The sequence below is a fragment of the Panulirus ornatus genome, chromosome 37, assembly GCF_036320965.1.
Source record: "Panulirus ornatus isolate Po-2019 chromosome 37, ASM3632096v1, whole genome shotgun sequence".
Classification (NCBI taxonomy): Eukaryota; Metazoa; Arthropoda; class Malacostraca; order Decapoda; family Palinuridae; genus Panulirus; species Panulirus ornatus.
The window spans coordinates 16,549,880-16,562,793 of NC_092260.1; the positions used below are offsets into that span (position 1 = coordinate 16,549,880).

The 12,914-nt window shown below is 45.2% G+C and overlaps 1 protein-coding gene across 5 annotated transcripts in view; it reads left to right on the forward strand.

The window, feature by feature from the left end:
• The window catches only part of LOC139760542 (uncharacterized), a 73,302-nt gene that overhangs the window by 31,232 nt on the left and 29,156 nt on the right, over positions 1–12,914 (forward strand). For 4 of the 5 annotated variants that reach the window (XM_071683861.1, XM_071683860.1, XM_071683859.1 and 1 more), the window contains exon 2: positions 6,239–6,772. In XM_071683861.1, coding sequence (XP_071539962.1) covers positions 6,270–6,772 — 503 coding nt within the window. In that variant the 5' untranslated portion in view covers positions 6,239–6,269. Of the gene's footprint in view, positions 1–6,238; positions 6,773–8,910; positions 9,518–12,914 lie in introns of those variants that run through there. The other variant, XM_071683863.1, reaches the window with a different exon arrangement.

Here is a 12,914-nt window from a genome sequence, read left to right on the forward strand (position 1 = left end):
ATGCACCATCACAATGTCTGTACATGAAAATATTAGTGAGGCACTACCACAGTGTAGAGACATGTAAACAAAACATAGTGTGGAGATGTAACTAGTAATGGTGTACTTATCACACGGTAGAGGCGAACATAAACGATAGTATTGCTGCACCACAGTGACCATCAGAACGTGGTGAGGTTGAGGAAGGCGGAGAACTCGCCTGTGGGCTGCAGATGTCACCCTCAGGGCAAGTGGAAGGAGGTCTGGGCCACCACTCCCCCTTTCTCTGATGGTACCTTAAGACATTTTTCATCCTAGATCCACTTAACTCAAGTGTGTCGCACACGCGATTGTGGAACACACGGCACGTACTTACTGTACAGTTGGATAATTACACCTGGATAATCACACACACTAATTGGTGACCACACTGTCTGCCTATGCCTTTGGCATTTAGAAGCCAACGAGTACGGATTTGTCACATTCAAGACAAATTCAAAGAGTCCAGACTTGCCACCGAGAGAGAAATTCAAGGAGTGTCCAGGGACAACTTGTGACCGAAATCTGAAACTTAGAATTGCTACGCCTTCCTTGTAAGGTACCCAGGATTCTGAGAGCGAGCTCGCGGCAGACTCAAGACGTAGCAAATTGTGAACAATATACCCAAGACACATTAGTAAGCAAATCACACATGTGGCGGAAGTCTGCTGTAAAGAATCGCATTGATCGCCATTATGATCTGTAGGAAAGGACTCCATTTACTTCGTGATGGGAATAGCTGACTGCCAACTCGTTGTTCATTCAGACAGTGGACACGACAACTGGGAACTTCCTACGCATTTTTTTTTTTTTCTCTCTCGACCCTTTCTCTCTCGGTTCACCTCACTCGCCTCGACCTTACTCAAGCTGACTACCGCGACAGCCCACACTGAAGGCATTATGATCATTATCGACAAAATGATTAGCTTCTTTTGGAATTTATAATCCATCGCTACGTGGCATAGATCATGGCGGTAATCTGTGGGGCGACCTCACAGTAAGAAAACGTTTAACTGAATTGGTGTCTGTCCGTCTGAAAGTGGTGGTAGTCTAGGCCGTAAGTGGAGGCAGCAGATTGGGCGTTGTAGATCATTCTCAGACGAAGGATGAAGCCAAAAAAGGTCTTGAGGTGTAGGTTATGCTGTAGTGTAGCCTTGCCTAAATCAGCTGGCTCGAGGGTTTGGTACCTGCTGTGGGTACTGGGAAGGTGAGTTTGTCTTCAGCTGGTTCTATTATTGTGAGTGTGACCTCAGCTGGTTCTGTGATGGTGAGTGTGACCTCTGCTGGGTCAGTGATGGGGAGTGTGACCTTTGCTAGTTCTGTATTGACGAGTGTGACCTCTGCTGGTTCTGTGATGGTGAGTGTGACCTCTGCTGGTTCTGTGATGGTGAGTGTATCCTCAGCTGGTTCTGTGTGATGGTGAGTGTGACCTCAGCTGGTTCTGTGATTGTGAGTGTGACCTCTGCTGAGTCTTTTAATGGTGAGTTGTTCTATGCTGGTTCTGGGATGCGAGTGTCTGACCGCTGGCAGTACATACTGGTATAGTGAAGATGTAGTATGTTTTGCGTGTGCTCTGTTATGTGTGTATGGTGTGTGTGTGCAACAATGGCTCTGGGACTTTTATGTGTGTATTGGGCGACAAGATGTTGAGTTTTCAGTGTTCCTGTCGTTGGTGCAAGATGCCAAAGATGTAGTGCGATTAGAACTGATCTATGACATCTAGTTAACGGCTTATATAATGAGCCTTTTGCAAGTCTAATGTTTGGAACGTTGAGCTGGGATGTCGAGTGAATGACTAATCCACAGCCTCTTGCTAATAAGGTTGTGGTTAGCGAGAGAAACGGGAAGGTAGATCATCACAGCATTACCCTAGAACCTGGGGGTAAGTCTTGGCGCTTGTGTCGCTGTTGGCTAAATGATCGTTACACTTCCAAACGCTTCAGGACTCGCATAGATCTTAGAAATTATGAAGCTCTGAAATTGAATGAAATTGATGGTAGAGTTGTATGAGTTCCCATCTTGATTTCTGTGAAGTCTTGGTCGTTGATTATCCTACATTACTGAAAGGTTATATATATATATATATATATATATATATATATATATATATATATATATATATATATATATATATATATATATATATATATATATAGTCGGCGCCTTCACTTGCTGCAGATATTGTTGGTCTCTCTGTTTAAGTGGTCAGGTAACTAAGGAATAACTATGGCAAGGAGTGATAGCTAACGTGGTTGATTCTGGGTTCAGGCTGGAAGGAGCGTCTGGGGAGGGACGCGGGACTTTCTCCGAGACGGTTTTCATTAGGTACCCTTCACTTCCGTCCTCCAAGGTGATTGTGACTTCTTTTTGCTCTTCGACGAGTCCTTGGCTTGCAGGGGGTCTTGAGGGCCCAGAGTTGCAGCAGTAACTCTGGGACGTGAACTTTATGGTCGGCCTGTGGGATACGCGCCGCTCTGTCGCAGCTCTCTGTACATACCCACGTTAGCACACACGTACGCACTGGCAGATATGCCCGGTATTGATTATGCGTAAAAACCCTGAGGATGCTACCGGTATACGCTTGTTTTGACGTTACACCGTCATTTGACGAGAGTACAATCTCGTCAAAGAACTCTCTTCTAAGGGGATTATCCTGTCCCTTATCCTGAGTGTAGCGTAGCATCAGGACCCATTCAGATCGAAGTCTTGGGGTCATTATAAATAAAGTTCTTAAGAGTGGACATTCACTAATACATGTAAACAGTTGCGTGTTATCTTACACCCATTAAATTACATTAACACAGACCGACTCGTACACATCATCAAATTAATCACAAGTGCGACGCACGCTCCTGTACGGACGGACGGACACACACACACACACACACACACACACACACACACACACACACAAAGTACATACTCTTGATATCCGTCTGGTGTTGCCGAACATCGTTTCTCATGAACACTTCACTGTAATGTCAGCACGTGAGGCATATGCGTTCTTAAGAACATTAGTTACTTATTTCTACTTCACTCAAAAAAAGCTTCCAGTAATGCTCTCCTCTGTGCTGCAGTGATAGAGGCAGGCGGCTTGTGTTACTTGAGCTTCTTTCTTTGTGTTGTTACGAGAAATGTTAACCGCACACCGGATGAGTTCAGGTTAGCCTCTCAGCTGCTGCCTCACTATTCATCATCTTGCCTCAATAATCACAGCTGCTCTTTAGCTACACAAGCCCCCCTCTCCGTTCTCTCAGTAGGCACAGCAGCTCCTTCCCTCGTACACAGTCCCTGATCTAAGTCAGAAGGCACAGTTGCCCCCTCAACGGTTCCCCGCGTATCTCAGCCAGTCCCTCCCTGTTCCCTTATCAAGTATATCCTTATATCATATGACTTTGTCCCGTCAGTGAGGCGCAGTTTCCCCTTTGCCTCAACTGTGTTATCTTGTGTGAACGAGTGACGTTGTGGCAATACTGTGCAGTAAACGGGTATCGTGTACTTTTGCACATTACTGGTGATCATACGAGATGGAAAACGAGGAAACAAGTGAAAAATAAAAACACAAACGACTGTGAAAAATGTGAACAAAAAAAAATTGCTTGTGAAATTATGTTCAGTGAAGTTTAGAAGCTAAGTGTTATTCCTAATATAGAGAGTCCTGAAGGAGCACCACAACAGTGAAGGTGGACTGGTGTGTGAGTTACCATAACAGACTTCAATGGAGGGACTTTCTATTTGATGCCGAGTTCAGTTGCTTCCTGAATTTATGGTTTAATGTTGCAGCCGTGGCGAGATGTGACTGTGGGTGTAATGAAGGACTCAGTATGGAAGCTTAGTACACTGAGGATGGAGTAGTTGTGTAGAGTGTGGGAGCAGTGATGGGAGAGCGATGGAAGCGATAAAACGAGAATGGGTAGAGTATTGGTGGTGTGTGTGGGTGTGAGTGGTGGTGGTGGGGATGCAAGTTCTGGTGGAGAGACTATGGCAGTAGGGGGTTTTTGCAGATTAATTCTGTTGATTTGAATGATTTATTTTTTTTTACGTGCTCTTGTAATCTCCCTCAAGAGACAGAGGGGGGAAGTATAGCATGAAGCGTTATTCAGGCCAAACATTCACTCCGTCGTAACACTGAGGTTATGTATGTCACACAAAGGAAAGTGTAACGGAAGAATCGATTAAAAATCCTTCCGCTTTGTACAAAGGATGTCCTAACAAGGGTTGCTATTTACTGCCATGTCCACTGATGTCGTCTTTCAAAGTTTTTTTCTACTGCGTTTCGCATTGAGGTATTGATAACACGTCAACCGTAGTAAGTCGTTCTGCAGAAATTAGCTTCTTTAAAACACAAACAAACGACGCAAAAATCGGTGAGCGTGGCGTTGTCAGGACAGATTCAAAGCTCCTGAATAGAATATGGTGCACTGTGTAATCGTCCCCGGAAACTGTCGACAACGTGTGTTCGAGCCAATAAATACGGTGTGTAGCCTAGGCACCATAGTGTAGTATTTCCTCGCAACGCTGGGAACCATAGTGTAGTATTTCCTCGCAACGCTGAGTACCTCAGAGAACCCGCGTAAGGAATCTACCATTATTCGACTACTAATCTTTAGGTGATAAGACCCCTTTTCCACTCTAAGCCTCTTTATCTAAAGCTTTGTAATAACTAATTCCATATCATTTGGTGTTCTCGGAATTCTTCGTTTCGGTGCGCGGTTCTCTCGTGTTCATCACACTGGTATTTGAAGACCATCCGTGTGCTACGGGGAGAATTTTTTTTTTTTCACACCCATGTTGACCCGTCTATTAACCTTGAGTATTTACGTATGTACCATGACTTTGCTCGTGTGTGCGTTTACACATACACATACGGACCCCCCGTGGTGTAGTGGTTAGCATTACTGACTGTAAATCATCACGGTCTTGCCCAGGGTCGGACTCGCATGGGTTCGAATCTTGAGCGCACAAGTCGAGTCTCTACCAAACCCAGCTGTTCATCCTCTCCTCGTGGATGGTTGATAATTTGGTACCTAGCGTAGGCTGGTGTGTGTTTGTGTTTGGGTGTATATACATCACCTTGCAGTATACAAACTGTTTTAAGAGACGAGGTAGTATGAGTATAAAACTCTACTCCCGGAACAAATACAATAGTAGCAAATACACACACACACACACACTCTAGCCTATAGGTTGTCCACGTATGTAACCAATACATTGGGATCTTGATGAGATAACTGTTGCATTCCGTTGACTTGTTTATATATGAGATAACTGTTGCGTTCCGGTGACTTGTTTATATATGAGATAACTGTTGCATTCCGGTGACTTGTTTATATATGAGATAACTGTTGCATTCCGGTGACTTGTTTATATATGATGAAAGCGGTTTCGCCAGCGACAGGCGAAGATATCAGAAGGAAGGACGAAGGTTACTTGTCAATCCTACGCGAGTTATACGGTGTAGGTGACGAAGCGTTTCATACCGTTAACGACTTTGGCGTCCTGTATCCCTGTTCCTATAGGCCAATTTTGATTCTATGAGTTCATACCTCCATGACTGACTGTGGTTAGTGTGGTCTGTGTGACATACTGATATCATAGATTACATTACTAGCGATATCAGACTTAATGAATCGTATTTTATGGCGCCATGATTGGTAAGATTGTGAAACTACACGAATTCCTCTCGGCCACTCGGTACAAGCTTTTCCCAGGAACCGATAATTCACCAACCCAAGTTCAGATTTAGGTATACGATTGTAAAACTTGCTGTGGCATGGGCCATACACATAGCGATAGTGTCTGTAGACTTAACACCTGGAGAAGGTGTTAGTCGTTCTCCATTTGGTGGATATTTATATAACTTGACGTTCACGGCCTCAGTGACCCTGGCAGTCGATAGGCCTAAAGCTGGCCAACCAACGAAATGTCATGGGGTTTCCGTCGGTATGGTACTGTTTATCACTGTTAAGCACAACAAATGTGTGTGTGTGTGTGTGTGTGTGAGAGAGAGAGAGAGAGAGAGAGAGAGAGAGAGAGAGAGAGAGAGAGAGAGAGAGAGAGAGGCAAGACGTTGTCTTAAGAATAATAGCTGATGTTAGAGAAGCACACTGAAATAGGTAGAACGTAACAGTACGTATGTTGAAGGGAGGGGGAAAAAAATATGTCATACAAGTGATTGTGTTAAGACGGTATAACCGCCTCGGCCTTTATTCCCGCAAAGGTTACATATCAGAGCACCGTCGCTCACCTGAATGGGTAAATGTTGCTCCAAACCTCAAGAAGACTACGAGAGCAAGGGGGAAACCCACGAGGTCCTGCTAGAAGTCGACCCCGGTGGCGGCGGCGACGACGATAACATGACCGGAGGAACACTGGTAGTGAGATCTCCTGGGCGGTGGGGCGTCACCCACAGGGGTGCCCCGACCACCAAGAAGCCCATCATCGTCTCTGGTCCAGGGATCCACTCCAACAAGAGGACGACCATCACTAAAGGCCCGGGCGTCGAGACGAGCGCGGGCGGCACCGTTGTCAAGACATTCCGCTTCAGTAGCAACGGTACGGCCACGGAATCGGTGAGCTACAATGCCCCGACCGGCAGCTATAACAGCCGCTTCACAGCCACCAACAGCAAAGGCTATGTTTGTGGTGCAGTGCGGCAGACTGGCAGTACCAACATCTTCACCACGAGGAACAATTTCACGAATGAGGGCAAGAAGAGTTACTTCGGCACCACTCCATCGCCACTCAGCCAGAGGTAATATGCATGCAACCACTAAGCCAGTGATTTTTTTTTCTTCTGCACGAACATCACAAAGGCTTAGAAAGGTAGTAGTTTTCCTTAACACATTGTCTGAACTACAATATGCATGTTGTACTAACTTCATCTAATCTCATTATAATAATTTTATTCATCAAAGGCTAATTTGAAATTTTTGAATACATAGCATGTTGGTAAAGCCAGAGGTTACCTACATGAGGCGGAGGACTGCTGCTTCTCCTCAGAATTCCTGACTCTGGTAGGTAACTCGAAGGAAATCATCCTGGCCCTAAATGCAATGTTGTCGCACGTTACCCAAGGTTTCGCTCGGTCACTTCTGTCTTTCTCACACATCTGTACCATCAACGAACTCCGTCCATCAGCCTGAGCTTCATAAGCTCCTCCTCCTTCATGATAAATTTCTCATTTGCACTTCTGAACTCGCACGTCACTGCCTTTTTAGGACATTTTTTTTTCCTTGATGTATTTCCTTGTTCTCTGCCGCTCCGCTTATTCAGCTACACACTTGCCTCTCAGTCCCGCCTACTCCTGTTACATGACGCTCTTTGGTCTTAGTTTTCCTTGGCAGGTCTAAATCCAGACTTCACCTCTGTTTTCGCCTCCAGCCGTCTGCAAGTTCCCCTCCCTCTCAACACGAATTCTTTGTCATTTACTCTCTTTAGACCCAGCGTCTCTCTCTCTCTTCCTCTCCTCTCTGCCTCTCTCATGACCTTGGCAGAGCGTTATCAGGTGGTGCGTGTTGGTGGTATAGTCTGGGTGGTGCATGAGCCGTCCGTATCTGGACATGTTGCGTCCCTCGCATGGGTCAACGGTGCCGTATAAGTCTTCTCGGAACCAACTCCTAAAATTACCTTTATCTCTTGGAAATGAACTGCCATGCGTTCAGTCTGCAAGATACCATACAAACCCTCCTCAATAATCCCACAACCTGGACATGAACGGCACCACCGTCATGGTGGCTTCGATGTAGAATCGAAGTACGTTTGATGAACTTGATGATGATGCAAGCTATTAACTCGCAGTTACGATATGTTAACATGCAATTAGCGTTTATCAGGTCATTTTTTATCGCACTATCAAGACGATTTCATGCCCTAGTGTTCGATTTAAAAAGATTTGAGGACCCGCTAAGATGCGCTAGTGCTGCGCGGTTGCCTCTCACGCCTCCTCCGTTTCCCCAGAATCGTTGACACTTTCATCTTGAAATGTAATCGTTGGTGCATCTCGGGTGTCCTCTCTCGTGCAGCATATCCCCGGGTGTCAGTGAAAACCTATAGATCGATAATAACTGTGGGTGGAGCTCGACAGCATGGAGCCAGCGACCAAGTTGCGTGCAGCCGAACATAGCTGGAGCACGTTCATCAGTACGAATATGGTCGTTTGGAAAGACACATATATACATATATATTTTTTCTCTAAGCCATGCATCAACAGTTTATATATATATATATCATGGTCTTTAAAGCAGTGCTAAGGTTTCCATTGATAAAGAGAAGTGCATTGGTGCAGTGCGCGCACGGTTTCCCATTGGTTTCCTAGCAGGACCCAGCCGGCAGTGTTGGCCTAGCCGCCGAGAGACGAGCAACTCGTGCCATTACTACCATACTTCATCATGCCGCACTTCGACCAAGGCCGTCTGGGTATCCACAGCCCCCGTACACGGTACCTATTGTCCATATTGTTCATCTCAGTCCATTACCTGTATTTTTTTTTTTTTTTTAACAGGACACCGAGATGTGAAGGTGACAACTGTGCATGGCTTTCAACACACATCCGTTTTTATGGGATACTGCCTATGGCTGTATCATGCATTCATGCACTTAGCCTGACGCGTCTGAATTTCATGTGATGTATTTAACCTTTATAATGAATCATCCTTAATGAAGGGGAAACGCGTGAAAAAATATATATATATAACACTGGATGGTTTGTCTGTTGGTCTTGAAGTTGTAGTCATATTTCTGCTCGACGCAGGTCATTACCCTCGCTGGTAGTACTCACTGAGCACTCTACCGTAGACACATGAGTCGAACAGTGGGGAGAGTTATTGTATGATATTGATCAGCTGAGTCGCTGGCGGGGGCTGGTGTCTGGCTCGCCTGAGAACGCCGAGTAGTATACGCCTCTTCCACGCAGGACCTGGACGCTCCGCCCCGCGCGGCGTGTTACCTGTGGCCACCAGTTGACGAACTCGCATAGGTGTTCCAACACGTCGCGCCGGAGCACACTTTTGTGATGAACATTTGCTAAAGGATAAAGGGCCTATATCATGAGGAAACCGTGTAAATATATTAAGCATATGAGAATGGAACACGGTATCCTACACCGTTCACAGAGTAACCCGTCTTAGTAACTAGAAATGTGCCCATCACATGTCCAAGCGCACGACTCTAGCCAGCACGGTAACAAAATGCACATTAAAGTTGCTGAGGCGCCTCATGGCACCCAACGACTCCAACCTACCCCCATACAGCCTCACTACCACATCCACTACCACTACCCCTACGAGACACATTCCCACCATGTCCAGCATGGCTCTCCTTCCTTCTCGGACATCATACCATCGCATTTCACTAAAGGGGGAAACGGCAAGACATGGGTCCAGTGGTCGAGACATTCCTCTCCCCAAAACGGCGGAACTTTTCGCCTTAATTGGTCAAGACGAAAATTGACCACAAAACAAAAGGCAGAACGCAAGACGCCCGGAACTGGCACTCAGAGGTGAGGTCGAGATATGTTTGTGGTTTATGTTCCACCGTAGTTCCATCACTTTGTCCTCGCTGACAAAGCCTAGCTCACTCTTGCACGACATCATGTAAACATAGACTCAGTAGCTGACGGTATGCTCTACTCAGCATTTGCACAAGCAGCGACACACCTCGCACGAGTTTCCAGTCCAACTAACTTTCTTGAGAGAGTAATTTTGTACTTTTGTTAAAGAAAAAAGGAAGTGTCGGTATGCTTCAGTGGAGAGCAACAGGCGATGCGTGTATAGAGATTTCTGCAGTAGATGGTTGTGTATGGTGTTCGTGATGAGATCGGTGTTGCTCATGGAGGAGGCAGGGAACATTCCCGTGTCGCTCCAGCATATCCTCAACTCCCACCAGGCTCTGACCCAATTGATTTACATTAGCGAATTACAACACAGATACTGATAGCCAGTATCTGTGTTGTAATTTTTGTCGTAATTTTTGTTGATATGTTGTCTGTAAGAGACTCCCTTGCACAAGTCACTCCAGCACTCAACATAGTCCCGGACACTGTTCTTCATAACAAATTATGCTTTTGTGGTCCATCACAACACTGAGTGAGAGGTGGTAAACAAATACTTTGGGGGAGTGACTTCGGGCTGGAGGGACTGTCCCACACTGAATGGTAGGTCCTCGTGGTATTGGCGCAGGTAGCTCCGCTTCCCTCCTCACTTTACCTTCCTGTAGATCTTCTTTCACAATGTACTTTTGTCGTTTTATAGCTTATTCCCCAGGCAGTCTACTCCGACTCAAAGGCCAAGGTATGATGATGTAATTCCTGAAATACACTGACCCTTACCAGTTCATGAACCATCGCGACACTACCTCAAGCGGGGAAGACACGCTTACTCCTCCTCCTCCAAACCCCCTCCCCCCCTCCCCGAGCCACAAGTATCCTAGACGTGCTCCTGCCACGCCCTCATACCTCCCTTCCCAAGCACTACATTCACTGGCTCCGCCCCAGCCACCTTTCCTCCATTCACCGTCATTCCCTCCACATGCACTTGCTCCTTGTGTGTGTATGTCTACCTAGCATCCCGTTGATTCGCCTTCATAAGATTACACATTTTTAACATAAGATTCACATCTTTTCTACTCGTTCAATCAGTCGGTGAATACGTTAACTCTACACTGCTCAGGACTGGACAACTAATCGGAGGACTGTTAGTTCTGTTGTCCGTTCCTGACTAGGTGAAAATGCAACTCGTTCCCGGAGTGGTGTGCAAAGTGTAAAGAATTATAAAACAGGACGAACATATGAAACTGATAGGTGATTACTAATATACATGACTGCATTTGTCGTAAACGGATTGAAGGTGGATTTCCAAGTGTGATAGACACCTGGTTAAGTTTAATGCCCTCTAAACTCAGTTATTGCCTCCCTCTTTCTAATCTCTCCTCACAACTTTCTCCACCGATGCCTCTTTAATTCCATCACTCACCACAATGAACATAGTATCATCGTAATATCCAGTTTACCTTGCAAAGCCCACATTACCAGGATAACTAAATCAGCTTTTAAGCTGGAAATTCTGTTTTGATGCCGTAAATTCTCTTTTGAGCAGCTGCTCCGATTGTATGGAGTACTGTTTTTTAATATTATTATTATTTTCACATTGAGAGGATCTGGTTCTATATACTTGACCGAAGATTCGAGTCCGAAAGCAATCCAATTTACGAACATGTCCTGTTGACCCATATTGCCCTATATTGTATTGTTAATATTCTCTCATATAGCAATTACTCCGGTTTCTCCTGGGCCCCAGATAACCAGATCCTAAGTATTCTGGGACCCAGATAACAAGACCCTAAGTGTTTGGGACCCCAGATAACCAGATTCTAAGTGTTCTGGGCCCCAGATAACCAGATTCCAAGTGTTTTAGGCTCCAGATGTATCGAGTCGTAGGCATCCTCTGTCCAGATGTACCAAGCTTTGGAAGATTGAAGTCCAGGTGTTCTTTGGGTTTCAGAAACGAACTCCAAGTGTTCTAGGCTTTGCATGACCAAATTCGAGGTGTAATAAGCTCTGGAAATTAAGGCCCAGTTGTTCTTCATTTGGGGATCTAAAGTTCGTGTGTAATATATCATGGCTAACAACGTTAGGTGTACCTAGACCTGAGAGCAAGTCTTTAAGTTTAACTAGGGTCTGAATTCTGAATCATTACAGTTCTAGTGGTCCAAACCATCGATAAAGATTGCTCGATGCATGTTACCTACATATCTGTTGTTGGGTACACTGAAAACCCTTTGATCAGGGTTAACATACTGCGTCCTCAGTAACTAGTTTAAATGGACTGGGAACCCAGTGCCGGAGGACCTGACCGAGTAACCCCGAAACGTAGAGTTACGAAACACAAAACATCGCACTGGAAGCTTAAAGGCGCAACGTTGTTCGGGGTTTGCCTCAGCTACGGTCAGCGTCCTCAAATACATGCGTTACTTGGAAATGTATTTCGGCTTTCACGATGCTGATGAATTCCCAACGTAATTTCTTTTTGTTTGTTGTGATGTCATAGAATTGGCGGCTTTGTTATACTTGTGTAAACTTTAGCACACAGCAGACGCTTCGTAAGTCTGCTTCCCATGATCCTCGCGGAGAGATATACTCAGGGGTTTCCATTCCAGTTTGAACATAGGGAACGAAATCTATGTTAGAGCCTGTGTTAAGTCGTTGTGACAGTATGGTTATTAAACTAAATAAAAGACAAATCCTTACATGCAGACAAAGCTATTTCATAAACGTTGGTTAATGATGATAATAAAAATGATGACAATGATAATAATGATGATGATAATGATAATGATGATGATGATGATATTAGTGTTATTGTGATTATTATCATTCCCTAGTGCAACAGATCATCGTATCAGTGACACAAGTCACAATCACTTGGGAAGCTGAGGCTGATCCCTTGATGATAGAGGATCTTAGACTTCTGACGATGAGACAATTAGTTCATCAGAGTGATACATGTAATCGCTGATGACACTTGCCGTTCATTGGTCTGGATCTTGACTATTCTAAGACTGCCTGGGTCGTTTGCCGAATACTTCTTTCTCATTAATGTAGGTTTCGAGTCGAACTCGGGTCTCGCGTCGCGGTTTCAGTTTACCGGAAATGAGCTAACGTTGGAAGTGATGTTGCTGCTCCTCTTGAGCGTGCTGGGAACTCCGAGAGATATAGAGGCCAGTAAAAACCATCATCTTACTTAACTCGCTCCCCAGTGGCTTAAGAACACATCTTGATGCTTTGTTGTTTCCATCTGGGTAACATTTGTGGAGAGGAAAAAAGCTTGGCTGAGAAGGAACAGATGCATCACACACTCCACGTAAGAGTGATTCATCAAATGAATACGACAGCAGCAACA